This window comes from Acanthaster planci, unplaced genomic scaffold (assembly GCF_054643075.1).
Source record: "Acanthaster planci isolate LZ-2023a unplaced genomic scaffold, COTS_SCS Contig67, whole genome shotgun sequence".
In the NCBI taxonomy this organism is placed as follows: Eukaryota; Metazoa; Echinodermata; class Asteroidea; order Valvatida; family Acanthasteridae; genus Acanthaster; species Acanthaster planci.
Window position 1 is genome coordinate 42,579 of NW_028257689.1, and position 27,381 is coordinate 69,959.

Sequence of the window (27,381 nt, forward strand, 5' to 3'; positions counted from 1 at the left end):
ATCGATGTGTTTGTTCAGCAGCCGCCTATATCCTGAGGTCAAAACCAACAGATTTGTTTCACATCTACACAAATGAAGTACGGCTTTTCGTATGGGAATAAGCATGTACATGTATTTCATCTTTGCATTCCCGATGGAGAGTTTTTCCTTTGTTTTTTCAAACCAGTGTGTGTTAGAACTCTTCATACATGGCAGCCATTCTTGCAAAATATTCTCACAAATCACAGAACTCATGGATCAGTCCATCCAAAGTTAATTTGCTTCATTATTCCACTTTATTTTATTTTCGGGTGTATTTAGTACTTTCCTACATAAATTTCAAGATTGCATTTTTACACAATTTTGTTTCTTTTGTTCTCACTCCCCTTTCTTCGTTTTCAGTGCAAGGTACTGTGAACAAGGATGCAAGATATCAACCCAGTAACTAGCAAGAGTAGCAAGAGGACCAATGGTGTAACCAGTTTACGACTTCTACAGTGCTGTGGGCTGGTGTCCAGGAATTATCCGTTAAACTCTGCAGAAATCAACGAAACGAATTTTCACCCTCACCATGCGCACGCGACGAAGTGAGATGCTACGGTTCTTGAGCACGTAGGAAGTGAGTCTCGGGGACTCTGAGCTAGGATAATGGGCTCAGTGCGGACAACGTTCCTGAGGCTGTTGTTAATTACTGCAGCGGCGCTCATAATGCCAGCGTACTTTGCGGTCTGGAAGTTCCTCATGGTGGATTCGATTCCCCATAATAGATTAACATCGAAAGGATCTCACTCCACTCATAACAATGCAGGGGCTCAGTTTGCAGATTTGAGGCGACCAGTGGCAAAACAGTCTGAGTCCTCAAATAAGTCCTCAGGTTTTTCGCCTGGAGTGAAATTGGCCACAGAAACGCATCAACAACGCAAGAGAGCAGCTGCGAAAGATCCGGGTTCCAAGACATTGCAAACCCATATTACAATAGAGAACACGCCGTCCAGATCACACATTAAGTCAACTGAAAATGTACTGAAGGGGAAATACAAGAACGTGAACTACTGGCAATCGTGCAAGTTCTGAAGACTTCCAAGGGACTACATCGAGTATGCATTGATCGGTACACGAATGGATCGAGAGGCAGGCTGACAGCAAAGGCTGTCATGGCGCAGAAGCAGTATTTCACCGAGAAACCAGTACTGGCATCTGGTGATTCCCTAAATCGTCAACTTATATCAAAAGTGAACTCAGATGACGGGAAGGTCACCGAGCACCCCAAGAAAAGACAGGGCGTGAAGAAACCGCGCGGACACCGGGTCCCCCCAAGCCCAAGCCCGAAATCTCCTAGGCGAGGAATCCTGGATTATGCACTTTGGCTGTCTTACATAGATCCCCATGACTACAGATACCTGATCAACCCCAGTTCGACCACTTGCCAGACCAGCAATCGAGTTGACTTGCTGGTACTTGTGACATCTCACCCGGAGAACTCTGAGCGACGGAAGGTCATCCGTGAAACGTGGGGAGCTCCGCGTGGCAGCACAGCAGTGTCAGCTGTTGTGAAGGTCCGTTTTCTTCTCGGAGTAACAGCCCTCACTGGTGGACAAAGCGTAGGTGTACCGAGTGATCTGCAGAGGGAAGCGGACAAGCACGACGACCTGATTATGGAAGAATTCCTGGATTCTTACCTCAACCTGACCATCAAGACTGTAATGGGGCTCAAGTGGGCCAGTCGGTTCTGCCCTGACGCGCGCTACGTCATGAAAACCGACGACGACATCATCGTCAACGTACCGAAGATACTGGCTTTCCTACACGCGGCACCGCGACGAGCTCTTATCACAGGTCGCTTGGCGAAGTCCTACCCCCGTGATCCGCGATAAATGGGAGAAATTCTACATGCCAAAACATATCTACTCCAAATCGACCTACCCAGACTACTGCGTGGGTCTCGGGTATATAATGTCTATTGATATGGTACACAAATTGTATCTTCAGTCTTTACTTACACCTGTCTTTCCTTGGGAGGATGTATACGTGGGTATCATGTTGAAAGACATTGGCATTATTCCAAAGGATATCAAGAACTTTTACTACTTCAACGGTGGGAGTTTATTCGAGGGAGCAACGATACTTGTCGCCCCTAAAAAGACTCTGTATAGGTTACGGTCATACTACGTGTTTGACGGTCTAACCCCAGAACAGACACGAATACTATGGAAAAAGTGGCAGGGTTACCAGTCGATTTGATTCTACCGTATATCTTGAGTCATCGTAACCCGACATTTTTGACTGTGTTTCATGATCGAAATAGTATATACAAAAAAGTCAGTAAGACTTTAAATTCTGAAATTCTGCTCTTAAAAAAAATTACGAGGATACTCCGATTATTAGGACAGCTGAAATAGTGCAGCTTAGTTTTATTTTTAAAAAATATTTTTATGTTTTCCAAAAATAGCGCAAGCGAATAAAATGTCAACTGATGGTAGTCGTATTCGTGTCGGGTATTTCATTTGTTCTCGTGTACTAAAAAAAATTGTGAGTCAAGCGTAGTTTCCAACACGCTCCCATTTGAACCAGACTACCTTTCCTGGGTTGATAGTTCGACCAAATGTGATGAATACTTCAATTTGCGAGACATGATTTTACCTTGGAAATATCTCCATTTTCGGTTAATTCCAAAAAAATCTATTTCGAGATTTTTTTTTTTTGAGGGGGGAATAGTGTGTAAATGCCCCACAGTGACAGCTAATGTCCCTTATGGGGTACCTGCTGTTATTCTGGTACCCTTAAAGGGCACCATAAACACGCACTGATTGGTACACATGCGCCATGTGAATATTGCTACAAAAAGGAAGAACGATTAATCAGTTTTATCATTGGCCTCCAATCTATTTTATCCGTGCCAATTTGGTTACGGTGAGAACTTTGTGTTGAATATAATATAGCCTAGAGTGAAAATATGTGGTTACCGTATAAAATGTGTCCCCAAATGGTCCAACCCGTACTGGTGTACTGCACATCTGAAACCAGATGTGTATTTTGAAACCATCGGTATTTAAGATTTCAGTTTAAAGAGAAAGCCCATGGCCTGATTTTTATTTGATTTGCTTTTGGCAAACCAGAAAAATTCACTAGTGAACACAAACTATCAAATTTGAGTTTGTGCCACTTTCTAGTCTAGTCACTAGACCTATTGCATTTACCGCTTGATTTCAAAGAAGATGATGACAACGCTGTGCACTAAAACATGCTGATGGGTCATTTTTATCTTAGAAAGTGGTACAACCTTAGTTGCGAGTGCTTCTCTGGCACACCTCTGGAACTCCAAATACAAAAAGAAACTAACAGCAGTATCAAGCCCAGAGTGCATGGTCTACATGTACTTAAAAGGAGGACAAGTTTACAAATTTATGGATCCATGAGGAGACGAATAATTGGAGCAAAATTACCATTTAAACGTCACAACTGCCAGTGAATACATTGTACATGCACTAAATAGTAAGTGTGTTTGAAACTGATCAATGAGATGTGCTCATTATAATGAGCACATTAAAAAAACAGTCTGAGTCTTCAAATAAGTCCTCAGGTTTTTCGCCTGGAGTGAAATTGGCCACAGAAACGCATCAACAACGCAAGAGAGCAGCTGCGAAAGATCCGGGTTCCAAGACATTGCAAACCCATATAACAATAGAGAACACGTCGTCCAGATCACACATTAAGTCAACTGAGAATGTACTGAAGGGGAAATACAAGAACGTGAACTACTGGCAATCGTGCAAGTTCCTGAAGACTTCCAAGGGACTACATCGAGTATGCATTGATCGGTACACGAATGGATCGAGAGGCAGGCTGAAAGCAAAGGCTGTCATGGCGCAGAAGCAGTATTTCACCGAGAAACCAGTACTGGCATCTGGTGATTCCCTAAATCGTCAACTTATATCAAAAGTGAACTCAGATGACGGGAAGGTCACCGAGCACCCCAAGAAAAGACAGGGCGTGAAGAAACCGCGCGGACACCGGGTCCCCCCAAGCCCAAGCCCGAAATCTCCTAGGCGAGGAATCCTGGATTACACACTTTGGCTGTCTTACATAGATCCCCATGACTACAGATATCTGATCAACCCCAGTTCGACCACTTGCCAGACCAACAATCGAGTTGACTTGCTGGTACTTGTGACATCTCACCCGGAGAACTCTGAGCGACGGAAGGTCATCTGTGAAACGTGGGGAGCTCCGCGTGGCAGCACAGCAGTGTCAGCTGTTGTGAAGGTCCGTTTTCTTCTCGGAGTAACAGCCCTCACTGGTGGACAAAGCGTAGGTGTACCGAGTGATCTGCAGAGGGAAGCGGACAAGCACGACGACCTGATTATGGAAGAATTCCTAGATTCTTACCTCAACCTGACCATCAAAACTGTAATGGGGCTCAAGTGGGCCAGTCGGTTCTGCCCTGACGCGCACTACGTCATGAAAACCGACGACGACATCATCGTCAACGTACCGAAGATACTGGCTTTCCTACACGCGGCACCGCGACGAGCTCTCATCACGGGTCGCTTGGCGAAGTCCTACCCCGTGATCCGCGATAAATGGGAGAAATTCTACATGCCAAAACATATCTACTCCAAATCGACCTACCCAGACTACTGCGTGGGTCTCGGGTATATAATGTCTATTGATATGGTACACAGATTGTATCTTCAGTCTTTACTCACACCTCTCTTTCCTTGGGAGGATGTATACGTGGGTATCATGTTGAAAGACATTGGTATTATTCCAAAGGATATCAAGAACTTTTACTACTTCAACGGTGCGAGTTTATTCGAGGGAGCAACGATACTTGTCGCCCCTAAAAAGACTCTGTATAGGTTACGGTCATACTACGTGTTTGACGGTCTAACCCCAGAACAGACACGAATACTATGGAAAAAGTGGCAGGGTTACCAGTCGATTTGATTCTACCGAATATCTTGAGTCATCGTAACCCGACATTTTTGACTGTGTTTCATGATCGAAATAGTATATACAAAAAAGTCAGTAAGACTTTAAATTCTGAAATTCTGCTCTTTAAAAAAAATTACGAGGATACTCCGATTATTAGGACAGCTGAAATAGTGCAGCTTAGTTTTATTTAAAAAAAAATATTTTTATGTTTTCCAAAAATAGCGCAAGCGAATAAAATGTCAACTGATGGTAGTCGTATTCGTGTCGGGTATTTCATTTGTTCTCGTGTACTAAAAAAATTGTGAGTCAAGCGTAGTTTCCAACACGCTCCCATTTGAACCAGACTACCTTTCCTGGGTTGATAGTTCGACCAAATGCGATGAATACTTCAATTTGCGAGACATGATTTCACCTTGGAAATATCTCCATTTTCGGTTAATTCCAAAAATCTATTTCGAGATTTTTTTTTGAGTTTGTGCCACTTTCTAGTCTAGTCACTAGACCTATTGCATTTACCGCTTGATTTCAAAGAAGATGATGACAACGCTATGCACTAAAACATGCTGATGGGTCATTTTTATCTTAGAAAGTGGTACAACCTTAAGCTTCTCTAGCACACCTCTGGAACTCCAAATACAAGATGAAACTAACAGCACTATCAAGCCCAGAGTGCATGGTCTACATGTACTTAAAAGGAGGGCTGTAAGTTTACAAATTTATGGATCCATGAGGAGACGGATAAATGGAGCAAATAACCATTTAAATGTCACAACTGCCGGTGAATACATTGTACATGCACTAAATAGTAAAGTGTGTTTGAAACTGATCAATGGATGTGCTCATTACAATGGAAGTATTAGTAAAATGTCAGTGATGATGGAGTGAACAGAAAAACGAAATATAGTAAATTATTTTCTTTCTTTTTTTAACTTAATCGTGTTGTTATATATTAAAGAAGACTATCTGTAAAATGTACATCTACAATTAACTTTGCGCGCAGTGACCATCTTAAATTTAGGGGCAATGCTTCTGTTGTGCAGGGTCATGCATGGGCAAGAGAAAGTGCGCATTTACTGTGAATGGCTTACAGTATATCAATTGTGTAGCGTGGTGTAACTTGTATGTGTACCCTCATTAATTTAAGCAGGCAGAAGCATGGAGCGTTTGACTTTGCCTAAATACTAGAGCCTCCTCTTTCGTGTCAAAGTAGTTTTCCCGCTCATGCTCGGCATTTCCAGTCGACTCCTACTAACGAACTTAGTTATAAAAAGATTCCGGATATTGCTTGTATACGCACAATCCCTTGGTCATGAGAACTTGGTAAAAACGAGATTTCATGGATTCATATGAATATTTTCATCAGTTTAATTGCACATCATTATCAGTACAATTTGTACAGATGTAGAAAATTTACTGGCAGCAATCCGAAGTGTTTTGCATGGTATAATGTCTTTCCAGTAGGAAACTTAACGGATAGATTTTGCGAGTTTCAAAATTCCACGTGAGGCACAAAATTGCCATCGTTTCAAGCATCCTGCCTGTTATCTGTAACAGTTGGACGGACTCACTGGCACAGTTGCTCTCTGCCTTGGAACAGATGGGGGATATTGGAACAATAGTCAGTTGTCAAAATTGTATGAAAACCTATAAGCTGCAATTACTTAAGACATTCTGCTTGTCCATTTTAGGTTGTAAGGAAGAGGAGATTAAACGACACTTCCACCAGGCACGTCCACATCCACGTCACGTCCACCTGGCAGAAGAAATAGATTGATGGCAGTGGTGTTACGATTCCCTAAATTGGTGTTGACTCGAGTCGAGTCATTTTAACGTTGTGAGTCGAGTCGAGTCATTAAGTCGAGTCACTTTGTGAAGTCGAGTCGAGTCAAGTACCGTGCTGGAGTCAATTTGAGTCAAACGTTTTGAACAAAATACAATAATAACACAACTACATATGAGTCAGTTTTTGGTATTTTTATTTTCATTTAGACACACTGAAAATAAACCAGGGTGACAGTATCGAGCCAACTAATATTTCGCTTTACATTTTTTTGAGACTCGAGTCTTATTAGCTTGTACTCGAGTCGAATCTCTGTGAGAAAGTGGAGTCAAATCATTTGGTCGCGGAGACTCGATTCGAGCCATTTACCTGTCGGTACCCGAGTCGAGTCGCCAAAAATTGTGACTCGAGTCGGACTGGGTCAAGTCATCGACTCAGTCATTACAACTCTTCTCACTGCCTGGTTCTAGACAAAAACTTCATGCCAGTGCTTGCAAAGGTGTGAAAGAAGGTCCCTCTTTTGTTCCGCAGCATATGGGCCAAAATCCTCCTGAGTAAGCTACGTAGCTAAGATTAGTTGAACTACACTAAGATAATAAAGGCCAGTAGCTTACTGGGCCGAGATTTTCTAAGTGGGCACCGGGGATGCACACCTCTTTTAGGGGCTCTGATCGAATCCAATTAACTGTATCTAGCTCGTACGAAGTGTGGATTATGTACGTTTTCACAGTTTCAAATATAAGAACCTGGGTGAATGGACCTCCGCAGCCCCCATCCCTGTGATGCCACAAGTACAGACATTGTGTACTTTGGCCCCGAACAAATTGCAACCAAAATACATGTATTCTCACTTTTTTGATATTTTGCCTAAATCCTGTATAACATACTAAATGTCCTTCAGGGAGTTCTCTGAGGAGAATGTTTCAAAACTGGATAGACATTTTCACATGTTTTTCACATTTTCACATTTTCACATGCCCCTTTTCATAGGACCAGAGAATTGAGCTCGGGACAACATCATTTCCCCATCCTTAATTCTATGTGGAGTGACCAATTTTCCTAGACATTGGTAGGAAGGATGATTGGCCGTCCGCTGGGCTGTAATTTCATGCCGTCTTCATTGCCATGTTTGTCTTGTTTTTTGTGTCTTGCCTAATAGGAGTTTAAATATCTCCATGTGAATTTTCATATTCAGGAGCAAAACTGAGATGTCACACCAGGCAATCTCAAAGTGACATTGATTTTTTGGCTCAAAAATATACTGGAATTTTAAGTCATATCAAGAAATGAACACTGCTTTCCGAAATTTTCCTATACGTTATTATTTGTGCTTCGTTGTTGTGTTAGTACACAATAAGCAAGTCTTCCCTTGGGAATGTTTTTATTGACCACAAATTTGGGTTTTCAGTTTGAACACAAAATCAAATACCGCGGCAACAGCAGTTATAGCATGAGTTATTGTCCAAACTTGCAACAGTCACTCTCTGCCTAGGGACAGATGGGGAATATGAGAACATAGCCAGTTGTCAAAACTGTATGAAAACCAAACACAATCGTGATATCACTGGAAAAGGTCTAAAGTGCTACGTTCCTTTGTGAAATTTATCTCCATCAGCGATGTCAATATATTGCCCGGGAACACTTTAAGCTGAATAAAATGTTCAGCATTGCTGTTGCACAATTGCAATTTAGAATACTCAGTTTGGCAAAATTTTATTTTTCTACCTCCAGCTAATTGGGTATTGTTAAAATAATGATCGATTTGGAATGCACCATAACAAAGTAGGGGCGTATGACTTCAAATGGGGCGCACGACTCCGCTTTAATCAATGAGACCAACACTCAGGTATAGGGTTTTCACCTGCACCGCGCACTTTATTCCAAGCACGTGGGGGTGTGCGTCCATGTGTTTCAAGTTATCGGATATTCCTGTATTATGCCTGCGGGAACTTTCAGTAACAGCATTGTACGAATAGATTTTTTGGTCAGCTGATGTGAAAGACACCAATCGTGTACAACAACCACCGCGTGGTCGAAGCATCAACCGAATACAGGATTTCTAAACGCTAGAGAAATGGTAAGTAGGACTACGTGTACTGAAAATCTCGAAAAGTGAGATGGCAAGCTATTTCAGAGCTGAACTTTCCTGTCGATACATGAGCCGAGCAGAGCAAGCTTTATAGAGGAATTTTTAATTGAAGCGGAAACCAATACTGGGTAAAATATTCCTTCCGTCCAAACTCTTATTGTTTTGATGTGGTCGTATCCAAAATGGTGTGATAAGTTAGTCTATTCTCGTTAAAACCTAACAGCATAATGCACCGTAGCTTTGGGAGTCCCATTAAGAAGCTACACCATATACTGAAAAATCATGTATCGTAGAATTGCATCTGTTACAAGTAGGGAGGGAGAATGAAAAAAAAAGAAACAGCAAATTTCGTGATGCGATGTCTTACAGAAAACAAGCAATTTCTCTGAATGAAAAAGCAACAGACTGATAACAGAGGAAGAGAATAACAGAAATCCTTTTAAAATATCGAGCAAAAAACACTTTGGGCTTTTTTGGTAAAAAAAAGGGCATGGGTACTGTGGTAAAGGTAGATAAATGTAGAGATTGTTGATTCCAATTTCACGTTGTGCAGTATTCCCATGAATTGGTTTGGTCACTGCTTCATTACAAGTGGCCACTAATGTGCATCACCTGTGTGCTTAGACTATCACCGTAAAGATCAATAACTAACTGCCACGAATGTTTCAGAGGGGAAATTTTGAACTGCACACGCCCGATGTTTTTAATTTGCGCTTGCCTTGAGAATTTATGTCATGCACTCAGCTGTTTCACGTCATGAAATGGACGTCTTTTTAAATGTACAATCTACAACGACAAAAAGAGAAAGAATATTCCTCAAAGCATAAAGGATAAAAAGAAATTGAAAAAAAATAGTAAGCTACAGACTTTTAAAAATAATTTTCGCTGACATAAATAGCGGACCACTCCTCTTTTTGTTTTAACGATTTCATTTTTAGTGCGTGCAACCACGACTGTTCAAACGAGTACAAAGAATCGCTGGGTATAGAAATTACAATCCCAGAACCAAACAGAGACATCAAAGACTGTCAAAATTACAGCCGTTTGATAATCATAGAAAGCGAATTTGTTTTGTATAAAATTGTGGAATTGATTTTTTATCTACTTTGATTTTATTATGGAAAATATAAACGGTAAGTACAACCGGCGTTTTGTAATGAAACAAGACAAGAAATACACAACCGAAATTTTAGAAAACCTTCCACAACCAGGTTTCACTTATAGAAAACTATTACATTTACTCAAGGAGAGCTACAACGCGGTCACATCACACGAATATACACAGCAGGTTGTTTTTATTAGTCTCTGATTCAGTGACGCACAGTTGCTAAGTTTTCTCATAAGATCTTTTTTCTTCGTCAAAAAGATTTCTGGCCCATAATGTTAGCTTTCTCTTCTATCACCCTTTCCAAGTCCACATTGTTTTTGAATTTTCGACGCTTGGTTTACCTTCGGAATCTATTTTTTTCTTTGAGCTCAATACACTTCTTTTGCACTGACTTAATTAAAACAAATTCATTTTCAGAAATACCCCATCTTGTAGCATCAGTGTCTGTCAAACTTGAATTGAATCATGCTTCTTTGACTTAATTGTTAATCGTTTAGTGACCTTTACAACAAAACGTATCTCACGGGAACACTAAGAACACCCAAAATAGTGTGTATTCCAACTGCGCCAGACGCTCCCCCCACCCACTACATAGTGAATTGCACTTAACCTCTTAATTTTTTTTAGGTTCTTTCGTGTTTTCCCCTTTCCAGATTTGGGACTTGATGTCTTCACTCGTTTGGGGTCGATACCTTTTGGTTAGTTCTGTATCGTTGCCATTCTTGTTCTTTTAACATACACGTTTTTAAAAGAACGGAACGATTTCCAAAACTCCCGCGCCTTTGTTGTTTATTCATTTTGCTCATTTCGCATTGAAAATGTAAGCTTGTCCGTCTTCTCGAAAGCGTTCATGCTAATTTTCCCTTTATAACATAACATTTGGAACTAGCCTCTCTTTCGGTATTGAGCAAGTTCGATACTTCTCGACCCAATCTCAATTTAAAATCTACGTCTATCACCATTTTTGAAACTGCAGTGTCTTGGTGATCTTTTAAAACTTGAAATAAATTCAAACAAACCGATGTTATGAAATCCAGGTGGAACAACTGTACTACCCTACCATCTTTGTAAAGTTTGACTGGTATTTCGCGTGTGGAGGCGTTCCATGACTCTCCCGTTAAATCCCAAACCCCGAAAAGAGTATCTCAGGGTTCAGTTTGCGCATTTCTGATTGTTCTCGTTCTATCGCCCGAATTGTTTTCGCTGAATCTTTCTGGGGTAAAATGCAAGGCTCTTCTACGACAATCGTCAATCGTTTCCAATTTTTTTTATTGTATTTACTGATTTTTTTTCAGGTTTTCATTTTTGCACGACCATCTCAAATCGTTTATCAAGTTATTAAATAAGGTTATGCCACCTTCCTATACTTAGTTCATCGGTACAATAAAATTAACCGATTTAAAACCCTGGAATCAAACTCTTCTCTGTATAGTTCCAATCACTGTACCGCCACTCGCTTCTCTCGTTACTCTGATACATTTGTGGCCGTCCAAGTTATCCATGAAGTCGTGCAATGTGAACGTCTGGTAAGTTTGGGTCAAATAAAAAAGAGTGACACTCACGCGCTCGATCATATCTGTTTTCAAAATACATGTATACGTTCATATTAAAAGCAAAGCATGTGAATCAACACGTCCGTTGCCGATTTTCCCAACTTGACGTCACCGAACAAAGCTTCGCTCGATAAAACCGGTGAATCCATCTGTCGTTGGGCCACAGATCCTTTATCAAAATTAATCAAACTTTTCTGTGTATTTTTGCATCGACAGCGTGTGGAGTCGGTTAAGACATACATTATTTGTTTTTCACTTGCATTTTATCGTTAGAAATATCTTTAATCTTTAAATATCCTTTAACGGGCGGCCACGTTTTTGGTGCGTTGGACAACAATTCTGACAATCGAGAGTTTGTAGACATTTGTCGACAGTTCAACATTATTCCCATTAGGTCTCGAGACTCGTTTTCGATTGAATTAGGTACCGCTTACCGTTACGGCAAAGGAGGCTATTCATACCAGCCCCGGGGAACATTTTGGTAGCACTTACATTTAAAGAAATGGTTACTTAAAATAGTATACCTTAAATTATACACGTATAGGTTGCCGTCACAAGGCACAGACCACCCATAATCGTGTTCACCGTAAGTTACATGTAATTGAATAATAGTGCAACTGGTAATCGCTAGTATTGATACCAAAGGCAACAATGAGAACATAGCTATATTTAGTTGAGGTAAAACTGTACGTCATTTGTGTTTTTGGTATTAAGAGCAAGAATCGATACTATTTGATTTAAAAACAACATTCAACCCTTTGTAAAAGGAGCGTGACGAGACAGTATACGACGCGACGGCAAGGCAGCAGGACACGACGCAATGCATTATACGTAGGTAAAATAACGAGACAGGAGGCGGCGCCACGACGCGACGGCACGACTCGACTAGCGTCCCCTCGTGGTGTCGTGTCGTACCGTCGGGTCGACAGGATGACGCGACGCATTTTTGGCGGCTGTAGAACAATATACTTTTGAGGTGTATCGTGGCAGCTGCGTTCGTCTGGTGATGGTTCGTGTCGCGGAATAAACAGGCAGGTCTTTGAATTAAGACCAGCTGCATACACAGATTGATCGAGTGTGCGTCATCAGGCAATTTACCTTTTCCACTTTCTCGTGCACTGTCAGAGATACATCAGTTTCTTATGTAATGGGATGTACGACAAGTGCGTGTTTACTGATATGATGGCTACTTACTTCACCTGTGCTTAGCATGGGCCCTGTCTCCCGTGACCTTTCACATCAAGTTTGAGCTACAGAGAGCATAATAAAGTAAATGGCCGAGATACAATGAAATGCTCCAAGGCATCCGTTTAAATGCAGTTGGGAATACACACTCTAATATACATTAAGTATATACTCTTCAAGATTTAACCGATCTGACCTTTGGTCTTGATCAAATTTAATCCGTTTTTGAGATGTTTTACAGAAAATTGGCAAAAAAGGGCTTGATCCGGTATCCAAAAATTAATTTAGACAGTTCAAACTGCTGATGCACATACCAATATATCAGCGCTTTGTATTGCTTAAGGATTTGCTCTCAGGGATACCTATTTCACTAAAAGGGTGCCGAAAAAATCATACAGGGTGCCAAAGAAATTAAATATCTATTTTTTCTTTATTCAACGCACTTGGAGAAACTTACATTGCATTGTTTCATTACCTTTAAAGCTGAAACTGCGTTGTGATCATTTACCGTCTTTTTGTTTTGGCCCGTGAATACGTCGTAGATTGTTTAGATTCGGTTTCCGCCATCACACAGAATTAATGTGTACTTTATTTAGCTGCTACAAGTATTCAGAAGTCAAACCGACACATTTGTTTCGCGTAAGCATATATGAAATACCCAGTGACTTGGGAATAAACATGTATTTCATCTTTGGATTCCTTGTGGCGACTTTTTATTCCTTTTTTTAAAACTAGTGTTACGTCACACCAGGAAGCCATACAGATATGTTAAAGAGCCAGCATTTTTGCAAATCACAGAACTCAGGAATAACTTTATCCGCCCTAAGAGAAAGTTTATGTTCGCTTTATTGGCTAATGTGATTAATCCTATCTAGGCCCTATTTTTTATGTAGACGTACTGTCAGCCCGCCCCCAGCAGTTCTAAGATTCCATTTCACACGGTTTTGCTTGTTTTCTTCCCACCCCCTTTCTTAATTTTCAGTGGGACAAGACTTAGTGGAGGCAAGATATCTGCCCAATAACTTGGAATACGAAGGAGACAATTGGTGTACCAATATAACGCTACATGCGTCCACGTCTAAAACAATGGCGGCAAAGAACGAGGTACCTTCAAACCTATGTTTAGTATGTCGGATGGCTATTATCTGAGTGCTTCCCACAACTTCTTGCTATTCGTTAAAACTGACGTCACTCATTGATTTCCACATGATACTGTTGGCTGAGTGGCAGAGAACGAGTCTTAAAATTTTCTGTAGAAAACAACGCTATTGTAATGCACGACTGAGTGGGATGCAACGGTTCTTGGATATACGTAGAGTGTCTTCGGGACTCTGAAAAACAATGGTGGGCTCCAGTGCGGAAAACGCTGTTGATATTTATTTACGGTGGCGCTCTTACTGCCAGTGTATATTGCTGTCTGGGAGTTCCTATTTGAAGGTTTGATTCCCCACAACAGATTCAGATTTAAAATAGAGAACACGCCGTTCAAATCACACATGAAGTCACACGTTAAGTATTTTACCGAAAAAACCAGAATTAGCATCCGGTGATTCCCCCAAACTTCGAGGTATCTCGAGAGTAAACACAGATGACGGGAAGGTCATCTGGATCACCAAGAAAAGACAGGGTGTGATGAAACCGCGCGGACACCGGGTCCCCCCAGCCTCAAGCCCGAAACATTCTAAGCGAGGAATCCTGGATTACGCACCTTGGCTGTCTTACATTGATCCCCACGACTACAGATATCTGATCAACCCCAATTCGACCACTTGCCAGACCAGCGATCGAGTTGATTTGCTGGTACTTGTGACATCTCACCCGGAGAACTCTGAGCGACGGAAGGTCATCCGTGAAACTTGGGGAGCTCCACGTGGCAGCACAGCAGCGTCAGCCGTTGTAAAGGTCCGTTTTCTTCTCGGAGTAACGACCCTCATTGGTGGACAAAGCGTAGGCGTACCGAGCGATCTGCAGAGGGAAGCGGACAAGCACGACGACCTGATTGTGGAGAAATTCCTGGATTCTTACCTCAACCTGACCATCAAGACTGTAATGGGGCTCAAGTGGGCCAGTCGGTTCTGTCCTAACGCGCACTACGTCATGAAAACCGACGACGATATGATTGTTAACATACCGAAGATACTGGCGTACCTACACACGGCGCCTCGACGAGCTCTAGTCACGGGTCGCTTGGCGAAGTCCTACCCTGCGCTCCGCGATAAACGGGAGAAATTCTACATGCCAAGACATATCTACTCCAAATCGACGTACCCAGACTATTGCGTGGGTCTCGGGTATATTATGTCTATTGATATGGTACATAGATTGTATCTTCAGTCTGTACGTACACCTCTCTTTCCATGGGAGGATGTATACGTGGGTATCATGTTGAAAGACATTGGCATCTTACCTAGAGGCATCAAGAACTTTTACTACTTCAACGGTAGGAGTTTATTTAAGGGAGCAACGATACTTCTCGCCCCTAAAAATACGCAGCATTGGTTACGGTCGTACTACTTGTTTGACGGTCTAACTCCAGAACAGACACGGATACTATGGAAACAGTGGCAGGGTTACCAGTCGATTTGATTCTACCTTACATCATGAGTCTAGTCATCGTAACCCGAAATGTTTGGCTGGGTTTCATGCTATAAAACGGTCTCGCTGTCTCTAAAAAGGTCACCAAGACCTTAAATACTGAAAATCTGCTCTTACTTTAAATTTTGCGGGATATTCCAATCATATAGAACTGAAATGGCGCAATTTAGTATTATTAAAGTATTTTATGTCAAACATAGTGCAAGCGAATAAAAAGTTTTTATAGCTAACTATACGTATTTTATGTAGGACACTCTTGGATTGATGATGCTTTGTTTTTCGTGTCATTTGCTTGTGTATTTCGAGAGACATAGTCGCGTGAACACAAACACTCACGATTGAGGTTGTACCACTTTCTAAGATAAAGAGACTTCTCCTCAGCATGTTTCTACCGCCCTCACCATCTCCTTTGAAATCAAACTGTGAAGGCGAAATTCGCGTTTTGTTATGACAATAGGTCTTGTGGCTAGATTATAAAGTGGCACAAACTCGTTTGATTGCTTGTGTTACCAGTTACTCGGAAATTGTCCTGGATTGCCAGACGGAAAAACAATGAAATAAAAGGCATCAAGCCAAGAGTCTCCTCTTTCAGCGGAAGTCGTAAATACCCCGGTTGACGTCCTGTTCAGGTGGACAGTATCCGCCTCGAGCAGAATTACCCCTCATAGGTTGAAAGAGCCATATTGGTCGGGAGTGTTCATTTGTCGGTGGCGATGCGACCGTAACGCGTGCATTTCACTGTCATTTAAGAACCAACAAAGTTCAGTTCCGACCAAAGGAGCCTCCATTTCTGAGAAAATGGTCCGGCTCGAAGTCCACACACAAGCAGTCGCCATTATTTCCATAAATAGCGTCACACTCGGCCCTCGCTTACTGCTTGCATTGCCTCATTGATCATCCGGGCTTTCCAACATACCAGCCATTTCAGTGTATTGTTGCAAATTCCCCAGAGCTGCATTACGCCCCATACGGAAGACTTTCTAGTTGCAGCACAGCACTGCTTTAGGCCTAGACACTTGTCCACTAGCTCCTGAGCAGACCACACCTTCGATAACTCTGATTCTGCTATGACATATTTTGACCTGACTTTCTGAAGTCAAGAGCCAAAATCTTTCTGACACGAGCGTCGGTCAACCTAATTAGTGCGCGTGAACATCCATTTTAAATCTTTCTCTTTTAATTTTCTCATTGGAAATTGTGTACATAAAGGCACGAGTCTTTTGGAAAGGTAACATGGGTAGATTTTCATGATGGAAAAACTGAATCATTTATTTTTCATCTTCTCATTGAGGAAGCATAGAGGATAGCACATTTCAGAAAAATCAATTGGATCAGTTGATCATTATGTGAGATACATTTCACCATTTTGGTACCTTTGGCCTTACGGCCTTACAGGTGACATAACTTAATTTGCCCCCTTCGATTTTAGAAGGGTAACCGGTAACAGTGTAAAAATTTTCGATTTTAAAAAGTTATTTATTGTTTTAGAAAAAATGCTTTCTGAACTAATTGAAAATAATGCCTCTCAGTTCAGAGTAAAAATTTTATTTCAGTTAAATGTGTAATTAATTAAATCTGAGCTTAAGAAAGGTTCGATAAAATGCAAGATTCGTGCTCCCCTTAAACGATATAATTGGAGCGGAGCTTTGCGCCACGTGTTAGCACCTTGGAATAGCTCTGTGTATGTTCATCGTTTTATCTTCTGTTTTTAGCTGTACTTATAATCGTTTCAGTTGCCTGCGATTAAAGGATGAACTACAGAACTCTATGGGCGAACATAAAGTTAAGTGTAAAGTTCCTATATTGTCCATCTGAAAATTCAATCATACATCAATTCCATTTCGTCCGAAGTCATTGAACCATGAAAAGGTATTTATTGTTACATCTGAGACACATTGGTCAATCTGTAAGCAACAAACGCCCTGTCACCGTATAACAAAGAATTCCCTTGGTTTGAATCGTGAGATCATCTCTCAAAGGCTTCAGGGCCGGTGTCCAAAGAGTTCGCCCTATACCTACAATTATCACACCTTTTAGGCAGGAGAGCAGTTAAGCAATTTCTGATGGCGTCAATACAGGAAATTTACTTACCCCAACATAGCATAAACTCACTGACTGAATCATGTGTTAGATACAACAACAAACCTCGGGTTCCTGACGCATTCAGGAACTTATCGGTAATTAGGAGACGCCAGTGGGCGAAGATGGTAGGACACGAAGTCTTGGCAAAAAACCCTCCGTATCAAGGTGAACCGTGCTGCATCGCGTTTGAGGCAGAACTTTTACCAGTCCAAGATTGGATACTGGATAAGAATTCCTCCAAGGACAGGTGGAAGCACAAGAAATCACTGATGAGATTAACAACAAGAAGTGACGGCGGATTGCAAGGCTTGGCTAACACGGTTGGTGATGGCAACCTAGCACTTGCTAACAATGTCAACAACTTTTCTCGTACCGGTATCTGTTAGCCGCGATTTGCCTCGCCTGGATGAATCTCACCCAATATTTCAGATATCGGATCCTTTACCTGATGACTTATTCATTAGTGTAGACATGACAAAAAGACCCTTGGTAAGATTAAAGTCACCAAAGCCACAGGGTCAGACTGAGTTCCAGCTTGGATTCTACGGGATTGCTGGCTGCTCCTTTGACTGCCATTTCCATGAGCTCTGTGAGAGAACGGGTTATTCCGCCGCGCTGGCTGCTCTGGAAAACTACAGACCTAATCCCACTGCCCAAGAAACATCCAGCTTGAGCAGTAGAGAATGATATTAGACCAATATCACGGACCCCCACTGCCGCCAATTTCTTCGAGTCTTTCGTTATAGATGGGGTTATCCGAAGTGTCAGGGAAAGACTTGATAAGAACAAGTTTGTGATGTATCTCTGGGATCTACACTACAGATGCGCTGATTGAAAATGGTTCACTAGTTGTATGAAGCTAATGACAAAACCAGTGCCTTTGTTTGAGGTGCCATGTGCTCCTGGATTAGTCCCAAAGCGTTCAATAATATTAACCACCACATTATCATCAAGAAACTTGAAAACATTGGCCTTGAGCCACATCCAGTGCGCTGGGTGGCAATTTTTTTTTGTTGGACGGAGTCCAGCGTGTGGAAGTTGGATCAGTGTCGTATATCTTCCCTTCCCTTCGCAAACAGGTTCAACACTTCATTTATTCCCTGGTGCCGGTTTAATCAGCAGTTTCTTTTATCTGTTTGAGGTCTTGCGGGTTGAATTAGTTATGTGTTTCATGAGTAAGTCCTGTAGCTGATATAAGCTTATTATATACTTTTTACTAAGCATACCTATCTTAAATACATGATTTGCTTCCAGGTTTTCATGTTATATAATATTTTTATACCTTCATTGCGTTATTTGTTCTGACCTTTGACCCATGTTTTAATCTTGTTTTATTTTTTTCGATATCTATGATACATTTTGATTTTTCCATAATTCAATTTTCTTCCTGTCTGAGCCCACACTGCCATCCACAAATTTCAGTTGTTTGTTTATTCTTTGGTCTGTGTCTAATAAGTAATTTTTGCTATGTTGGTGGGTTTCGATGCTCAATCTGCAATCATGGACCAAAATTTGTGGTACACTCCGCTCTGCAGCCCCTCTCCCCACTCCCTGGTCAATGTTGTTTTGTCCAGCCGGAGTGCAGACCGCGCGCATACAGTGATAGACCTAACATTGAATGGGGTCTGGGATTGGAGGCCCAACGAGATTTGTCCAGGATTGTAGGCCTGTAGCAATAATGTGTGTTTTGTTTTTAATGTCATCTTACTTTACGTTTTTATATTAAGATTTTGATTTTATTGCATGATTTGCTGCTTTAAAGTAAATTATTTGTTGAATTCCTTCCTTTTAAGAATATGTATTTTAGCTGTTGTAACTTATATTTTTTTATTCCAACCGTTATTGGTTGCCAATAAGTTATCTCAACTCATCTCATAAATATTTAAATTGCCGCTATAACCATAATGAATTGAATTAATGATTTGTAATTATTTCAGTAAAGAATTAAGCTGAAAACTGTCAATTTAAATTTTTCTGTTTCAACAGACCTGCTAATTCGGGCTAATTCACCATGATGTCAAAAGCCTTACTCACGGTGGCGACATACCTTTATTTCATGGTGATGTCTTCTTGGGGTTGTAGTACTAATATATGATAAAGAAAATATACTGATTACTTTGTTACCAATGAACTATTCTTTGTAAAATAGAAAAAAAAGGCAGCCGTCCCCCCCCGGATACGCCACTGTCCACTTCCTTCTAAAGTAGCTGCTTCGACTACACGAGGAGTACCCTGACCCCGCCTCCCCTCTTCTCTTTGGCTACTAGCGGACTGGAGGTCGTTGATGAAACGTGTTAATCGCCTTTCCTTTGTATAGCAATATTCACATAGCGCATGAGTGCTTATCAGCGTGCGTTTATGGTGCCCTTGTGGGGTACCAGGACAATAACAGGTACCCCATAAGGGACATTCGTTGTCCTTACGGGGCACTTGAACTGTACTCCAACAAAACTTTCAAGAAAGAGGTTTTTGGAATTTACTCAAAAAGGAGGAATTTCAAAGGAATATTTACGTCTCGCAAAATGAAGTATTTTACGTTTGGTCGAAATATCAACCCAGGAAAGGTTGTCTGGTTCAGAATAATGGGCGCAATTTGGAAACTGCGCTGGACACGCCACGTTTTCAGTACACAAGAACAAAAGAAATTACCGACAAAAATACAAATGTAAGGGTCCATGAGAAGACGGATAAATGGAGCAAAATGTCCATTTAAATGTCACAACTTGCAATGCGTGAATATATAAACACTAAACAGTAAAGTGTGTTTGAAACCAAACAAAAACACTATTCCATTTTGTATAATTTTCTTCTCCATTTATTCAGTTCATCCATATGTAGACAATGAGTCGTAACTTCAAACTGTTTTTTTTTTAAGAACCGGGGTTTTGACATTCGGAAAATTGTATCCCTACATTATTTTTAACGTTGATGTTGCATAGGTCACAGTTTCGATATTGGAAAGTTCAAGTAAAATGTCAATGATGGTGGAGTGCGCAGAAAAAAATACAGTAAATTACTTCCTTTGTAACCTAAATCATGCGGCTACATATTGAAACTATTATAAAATGTTATATCTACAACAGACTTTGCGCGCAGTGGCCATCTCGAGGGGCAATGGTTCTGTTCAGTAGGGGCAGGCATGGGCAGACGATGTGTGCATTAACCGTCACTGGATTACACTCCCAGATGGCTGCTGAGCGCAATATCTGCGCATGTATTTTATCCTCTTTACATAATCTACTCGTGTGCATACAACTACCGTACCTGAACTTCTCCCTCCCCCATTCATAAATTTAACAGGAAAGTAAGATTTGTTGGTACATGTAAAATGTACACTAAAATGTTCTGAAACGCATGTACATGTATACCGCCACGTTGGCCAATTATCAAAACGTTCTCTTATTACAGCTCGGTGTTACGTCCTTCATTTGTTAATTTAGAATTCCTGCTTGATTATTTGAATATAAATACAGTATCGTAACATTACTTTGTACAATTTTCTGGAGGGGTAAACCACCGAATAAACAAAATTGTTGAAAGGTGCATGGAGTAGCAGGCTGGTGTGTCTACACACATACATATATTTATTGAGGGCTCTCTTTTGTAACTTGTTATAAAAGACACCTTCGTGATTGGAACTTTACAATAAGAGACCCTGGGACAGATATGAAAAATAAATGAACCATCACAGTCTTCACTGTGTGGTGTGGTGTTAGCATGCATGTTTAAATCGAGAGAATATGATTCGGATGTTGACAGGATTTGCTCCATTTTGTCCAATTTTGTTTATAACGGCCCTGAAAAAAAACACACGTTTACGACAGTGCCTTTTGAAGCTGTCTGTATTCATTGTAAGACAGTTTCAAAATTGCAAATGGCAGGTGTACATATTGAATGGAAACTTGAGAAAGGTCGGGAGAGCACTAGAAAGTCGGGATCACGGGACATCTGACTACAATACATAGTCATGTACCCAGTGCTTTAACACATACATATCCATAAAGACTATGCATTGTGGACTCTATACTGTGACTTCAATGAACTACAGTACAAGGAAACTAAATCCGGAAGTGAAATTTTCCCCTATCTTCATCAAATCGTGATCATGATTAAAAATTGGGTGAAACGGAGGGTAAATATTCAAAAGGAAAATACCTTGGGAAGTCGGTGAAGTTCTGCCCCAAATCTCATTTTAAGGTTCACAGAATATGGTGCATGAAATTTGCATCTCTGAAATACATGTAATATGTACTTCCCTAGGATAAAAGAGATGCAAATGGCAACTGTCCTCCAGTGAGCGTAGGTCACCCTAGGAATCTTTATTAAGTGTTTCTCTGTACTGTCCTGGGTCTTTTTCCAGAGCGATCTACACACAGCAAGCCATCTTAAGCCTAGTCAAAGAAAAACAGAAAGAGAAACAAATATTGAAAGCATCTTCCTCACACATCCACCCAAAAACTCTGCGAACAAGCAACAGACTTTAAACATGCTTAGAGTCCAATCTGCATTTGGAGCAGGCCAAAGACGGCATTAGTGTTCGCCCCTGGGGTGGATCCACAGGAACATTTGTCAAGGGGATGGGCGGGGGAACAAAGAAGACTGACTTCAGCAGGGGGGGTGTTGGCTTTGGGTAGAGAAGACCCTAAAGCCTTTGGGGTGAGTTGGTTTTGGTTTCAGGTATAGGGGACCCTACTGCCTGGGGGTGGGAGATGTCTTGGGTGTCAGTAGCGGGCATCATATGTCGATGAGCTTGAAAGTGATGTCTTTGTGCCGGAAAATCTCAATTTCTTTCCGGATTCTTCTTGGAAGCCAGTACCGGATGGGGGCGATGAGTTCTGTGTTGTCCCATCTGATGTGCTGGAGCTCTTGGTGCAGGTATTCTGGTCACAGATCTCAAAGACTCTGCGGAAAAGGGTGCGGTTGACGGACGACTTGATGGCTGGGTGGTGGAAGGATCTCTAGCGTAGGTATCGATCAGTGTGTGTGAGCTTGTGGTGGACACAGTGGTTGAGGGTACTGTTAGGGTTCCTGGACAGGTGGACATCCAAGAAGGAGAGCTGCCTGTCTTGTTCTTGCTCCATGGTGAACTTAATGGTGGGGTGATGCTGGTTGATATATCGAGGAGGTGATCTGGACCATGGGTCCACATGACGAATGTGTCGTCAACACAGCACAGCAATAGGATGGGTTTGAGGTCTGCAGTGAGGAGTGATCACGTTTCAAACGTCACCGCAAGCCCACCACTGAGGCCCACACACTCTCCTGAGGGCAGCCAGAGCACCTTGGCCGAAAGGTTGAGTTAGCAATCACTGGTTCTTCTCAGAACCATACGTCTTCTCCAGATAGTTTCCATGGTGTACCCACAAACTTACAGCTCACATACCTTAACCATGCAAAGCTTCAAATCTTATTTAAATGATCTCTGACCTTGAAATAAGCATGCATCTTTAACTCAAAGGTATTATTAATATGCATGTAAGTTTCACACAATTGTGGAAAACAAACTCCTGAAATCATGGCATCCTGCAATATTTTGATCCACAGATTGCCATTTGCACAGTTGCCAACCTCACTTGACCAAAATCCTACGTTTTTACCTTAAAAGTCCTATTTTCCAAAAACAAATCCTACTCTTCACTGTTACGTAATTTGGAGCTTGATTCGTATAGGAATGATCGAGAGAGCGCGATTGCACAGTCTGAGCTCCAGACTGATTTTCCTTATACATCTAAAGTTTACATACGGTGCACAGATGAACTGCACAAATGAAGCAGCAACGGACAATAGAGGGCCTTGTGGATGCACACCACATCATGTGTGTTGTATGGCATTTCTGATGGAAACATCAATTTCAAGCAAAACAATAGGTAAAAATCTAAAATAACTACAAAGCTTTTCTTTTTTTGGTAAATCGTATTTTACTGAGAAAAACTGTAGTGTGGTATTGTCACTGAAAAATCGTATGAAATACGATAAAATCATACTGTTTGGCAGCTCTGCATTTGCCAATAGTGGTTACAAGAATTACATTGACTAAAACTTTTGACATATTTTGCCTGCCAATGATGAACAGGTTTGTTGTGCCTCAGACTAGAATAATTGGCTACATGTCCGGAGCTGTACATAGATGTGACAAAAATCGTTTATTATGCGTCAATGATTCATTTATTAAATTAATTTAATTTTATGTTTTAAAAGTAATTTTCTGACTTTTTATGTAAACTGAAGAGTATACGTCCTTGGACTTCTTCTTTGGTGGTGTTTTATGATAAACCGAATTTGAATTTGAATTGAAGAATCCATAAGGGCTACAAGCAGCTGGATAATGTGGATTCAAACCATCAGCCGCATGAGTACGTGCACTTGTAGTTAGCACATCTGCACTAAAAAGCACTACGTCGAGGGGTTCAAATCCCATCTGGGTAGCAATGAAACACTCTTTCATTCACTGGAAAGAAATACTCAGTAAAAGCAGAGCATGTCCTGATAATGAAAATACACGGGAAAACTTTGAATGGAATTTATAGCAAATGGGAAAAATGTTTGCAAATTGAGTCAGTTCAGTATTCCAACAGCGCATGCTCAGTACGAGGCAAATTCGGGAACAGCTACATGTGCGGGTGACATGCAACAGTCTGTCCTGTCTGTGCAGCCATACGCTGACCCGCACGCATGCTTTGTTCCCGAGAGACCCTGGCTTTTTGAAATACCGCACTGGCTTATTTTAGTGTATCTCTGTTCTTAATGTGAGGGATATCTACCATTTACATTAAGAGTCATGAAGTAGTCACCTATTTACAACTATGCTCCTTATTTGTCCCCTTGTTTACTGTCCTGTGGTTCATCCACCCCGGCCTGCATCATGAGTTCAGCAATGTTCTTTTCAAGGTCATCAATCCGTGTACCCATCTCATCTAGTGAAAATGTGGTCAAGGAAGAATGTCATCTAAATGACCAAGTTACGTAAAATTTGAAAATACCAAGCACAAGGCATTTTAAATCCAGCATGGTGTTATGACAGCATAAAGGTACTTGCACTAGACCATATACAGTATTAGGGAAAGTGGCAAATATGATTTCAGTCACATTAAAAAAAAAGGATATTTCTTCCGATGATTCTGTCGGACATGTTCTGAAAGTTGTCTTGCATCTGCTGCAGCAACTGCTGTACCTTTGGGGAGAAAATGAAGAGTGATCAATGTAAGTAACTCTTCCTCACACTGACTGACACTTTGCCCATGAACATATTTTCAAGACATTAAGGCCTATTGTTCATAATTTTCATATGTTTTCGGCAATGCAAATCCCATGCCCATGGTTAGCACTTAAATATTACAGGCCCTGTTTTTAAGGTGCCATACATCAAAAAATATATGGTTTGGGAAGCTTTAGGGTGCTCATATGAAGTCCAACTTCTGAGGAATATGCTGGTTTAAGTAAAATTGTCAAGTGATTCTCATTTCGAGAGATATTATTTGGCATGTTTGGACTCAAAGTTTGTGACAATCCTGCAGTTTGGATTTCAGGCATTTAAGACATGCCGTGGTGGTGGGCAACAGGTACGAGACAACCTGTAATTAAAAGAGAGCTACCACAACCCTTCGTGTGGGTACATGTGGGTCAGCCCGGCACATCCAATCAGCCAATCACGAAACTGATGCAGTATGATGCCAACGTAGGAAGTCTGGAAATGAACTCGCTGAAAAAAAAATTTATCAGCCATTAGTAATTACTTACAAACTGTGTCAGGTCCTGGACATTTTTTGGGTCCTGTCCGGTGCCTACTTCTGTTTTCATGTCTGTCATCATTCAATGATTTTAATAGCCCTAACGATCCCTTGCAATGTTAACGGCCAATCCTAACGCGATGCTAAATTAACCACATAACACACGTATAAAGCAAATAGTGTGCATGTAACTGCGCAAGCGCAATTCGTGAATCAACAAATAAAACGCACGGTGGCCCATGTATACCACTGACGAACGTTCCCACAAATTTCAGTTGGCGAGAAGAAGGCTTTTCCGAAAAACAGCAACAGACCAAGACACAAGATAACCTGCAGGCCAGAACGCAGGGTTAGGATAATTTCCGCCAGCAGTGTCAGAACCCAAGTTATTTGTGAAGTGATTAGAATCAAGAAATGAAAGTGTGCCGAATAACGTGTCCATCAACCGTGCACTATTATGGCGCGTTACGGTGGTCGGGAGCCAACGTTGATCGTGTCCAAAAAGTTCCATACTGCAGGGTTTGAGGAACGCCTGCCCAAGTCCTTGGTAAATATAGAGCGCCGGTTTTCGGCTGCAAACGCCTCTATAGTTCAAGCTTAAAAAAAAGAACCTATCAGAAAGGCTTCTAAGCCAATTTTAAACACTACACAGGAACCTGGCGTGCCTAAAACAAAACAATTGTGTTATCAACAACGGGGAGATACTTTTCAAAAATTAAAGCCTTTAATGTGCTTGATATTTCTTTATTTCCATTAATCTCAATAAAGGTGTATAATTTATTTAGGTAAAGAGAGATTTTATACAATACAAGTGATGAATGGTGACGTCTGACAGAAAACAGTTGGGAGTACTTGGCCAGGCCGGGCCCCCATTTTCAATGGAAAAGAACAAAGCAAATGTAGGCTAAACAAGGAAAGTAGAACATAAGGAAAATAACTGAATTACAAGTATAAACAGAAACAGTTGTAAGTTTAAATACATGTAAACAATAACAAAACAGCGAATACAATTTATCATTCAGTTGATCAATTTGTGAAGCATTTTGGGTTGTATGTTTAAACATGAGGTTGTACTGCTTTGTTTCTAATCTAAATCGCAGTAATTATCACGACCACGAGTCTAAAGGATTTTTAAACAGACACGATTAAACAGACACGTTTATTGACGATTTCAACCCTGTAAGATAATACTTTGTCAAATCACAAGTTTTCATTTGTATTTTATCACTCAAGATTATCTGAAAACAATCCGATTATACGAAAAAAAATCAACTTAATTTTTTTTTACATGAAACGGTTTTTTACATGCTCTTATTCATGTATGAATCAGATTTCTATTTGATCATGTTCCACCACCTCAAGGGCACAGAAACGATCCGAAATTCTTATTCGAACTTTCACCGATTAAGCCACACGAAGAGTTACTGTGCATTACAAATGATCTACTATAGTGCGTGCTTCATTATGTTATCCAAAACATTTGAACGAGTATGATCTGTCAGACTGATAAGAAAGAATTGGTCAAAGGTAACAACGAAAAATTTAATCCCACGGCGTAGAGAATAAATAGATGATTTTAGAGATATTCAGGAATATAAAGATCCCCCTGAATATGTTAGTCTTTAGATTACTACAGAGAAATACTACCAAACTGTAATACTTAAAGTAGCACTTTGAATAAAAATATAGTAACTTTGAATATAAAATGTAGATTTATAGAAGTCTCTTCACACCTTAGTTTTGAACATCCCCGTTTTCACACACATAACACCATGGAAATAATGTAGAGAAGCTGGTAAAGCCCCCAGACTTGTTCTTTAATTAAACACACGATTAAATTCATGTGACTCAATTTTAAAAGACATATAAAAAAAACTGTCATTGGCCATATTACAGGTTTTTCCAGCCAATTTCAGAAAATGTGTAAATGAATTAGTAATACCAGCATTTGTTTTCGAGCGAAATAGAACGAACATTCAAATCCCTGTTTCTATTTAACATATAAAAATTCTATTTTAAGGAGGATGCATTCAGTCGTATAGAGTCAGTGTTCAATTTCCTGATATTGATATATTACTGGTTTTGTATATTGACATTCATTTTTGCGCGAAATTGAATGCACCTCTGCAATCCTGCATTCATCATAATTTGAACTGAAGCCATTTCGCAAAAATATATGCAAGCGATTTCGCCTGTGTGTTATTTAAGGTATGCCTGGTCTAGTACTAGAATTCGTTTGTGTACTAATAGAAGTTACATTCTTAGAAGTGTTTAGCTGATTGGCTAAATGTTTGATTATTCATGTGTAGCGGGCATAATATGAAAATTATGACACCTGCTTACATTAT

The 27,381-nt window shown here is 40.7% G+C and overlaps 4 protein-coding genes across 5 annotated transcripts; 3 read left to right on the forward strand and 1 right to left on the reverse strand.

The window, feature by feature from the left end:
- Positions 1–1,057: 1,057 nt before the first annotated feature.
- On the forward strand, positions 1,058–1,999 carry LOC147795339 (beta-1,3-galactosyltransferase 5-like). The gene has a single exon (XM_087132040.1). The coding sequence runs from the start codon at positions 1,134–1,136 to the stop codon at positions 1,851–1,853; it is 720 nt and encodes a 239-aa protein (XP_086988166.1). The 5' UTR covers positions 1,058–1,133; the 3' UTR covers positions 1,854–1,999.
- Positions 2,000–2,218: 219 nt separating this feature from the next.
- On the forward strand, positions 2,219–5,546 carry LOC147795340 (beta-1,3-galactosyltransferase 1-like). The gene has a single exon (XM_087132039.1). The coding sequence runs from the start codon at positions 3,514–3,516 to the stop codon at positions 4,924–4,926; it is 1,413 nt and encodes a 470-aa protein (XP_086988165.1). The 5' UTR covers positions 2,219–3,513; the 3' UTR covers positions 4,927–5,546.
- An 8,623-nt stretch (positions 5,547–14,169) lies between these two features.
- LOC110984780 (beta-1,3-galactosyltransferase 1-like) lies at positions 14,170–16,667 on the forward strand. Its single transcript, XM_087132034.1, has one exon. It carries the CDS (start codon positions 14,262–14,264, stop codon positions 15,213–15,215), a length of 954 nt encoding a protein of 317 aa, XP_086988160.1. The 5' UTR covers positions 14,170–14,261; the 3' UTR covers positions 15,216–16,667.
- Positions 16,668–20,093: 3,426 nt separating this feature from the next.
- Positions 20,094–25,221, reverse strand: LOC147795341 (uncharacterized). Of its 2 annotated transcripts, none has more exons than XM_087132038.1 (4): positions 25,044–25,221; positions 24,411–24,477; positions 24,068–24,223; positions 20,094–21,697 (listed from the first exon to the last, which is right to left on the reverse strand). In XM_087132038.1, exons 1-3 carry the CDS (start codon positions 25,113–25,115, stop codon positions 24,117–24,119), a joined length of 246 nt encoding a protein of 81 aa, XP_086988164.1. In that variant the 5' UTR covers positions 25,116–25,221; the 3' UTR covers positions 20,094–21,697; positions 24,068–24,116. The 2 variants fall into 2 exon arrangements, with proteins under 2 accessions (XP_086988164.1, XP_086988163.1); XM_087132037.1 differs by having other exon boundaries at positions 24,098–24,223; positions 25,044–25,216.
- Positions 25,222–27,381: the final 2,160 nt, after the last annotated feature.

Excerpts from the sequence above, each read along its gene's own strand:
- LOC147795341 (XM_087132038.1), bottom strand. The coding sequence starts at position 25,115 with ATGATGACAGACATGAAAACAGAAGTAGGCACCGGACAGGACCCAAAA. Across the intron at positions 24,478-25,043 it reads TCCAGGACCTGACACAGTTT|GTACAGCAGTTGCTGCAGCA; the intron begins GTAAGTAATTAC and ends TTCTCCCCAAAG. Across the intron at positions 24,224-24,410 it reads CGACAGAATCATCGGAAGAA|TAGATGAGATGGGTACACGG; the intron begins ATATCCTTTTTT and ends CCACATTTTCAC.
- LOC147795339 (XM_087132040.1), top strand. The coding sequence starts at position 1,134 with ATGGCGCAGAAGCAGTATTTCACCGAGAAACCAGTACTGGCATCTGGT.
- LOC110984780 (XM_087132034.1), top strand. The coding sequence starts at position 14,262 with ATGAAACCGCGCGGACACCGGGTCCCCCCAGCCTCAAGCCCGAAACAT.
- LOC147795340 (XM_087132039.1), top strand. The coding sequence starts at position 3,514 with ATGAGCACATTAAAAAAACAGTCTGAGTCTTCAAATAAGTCCTCAGGT.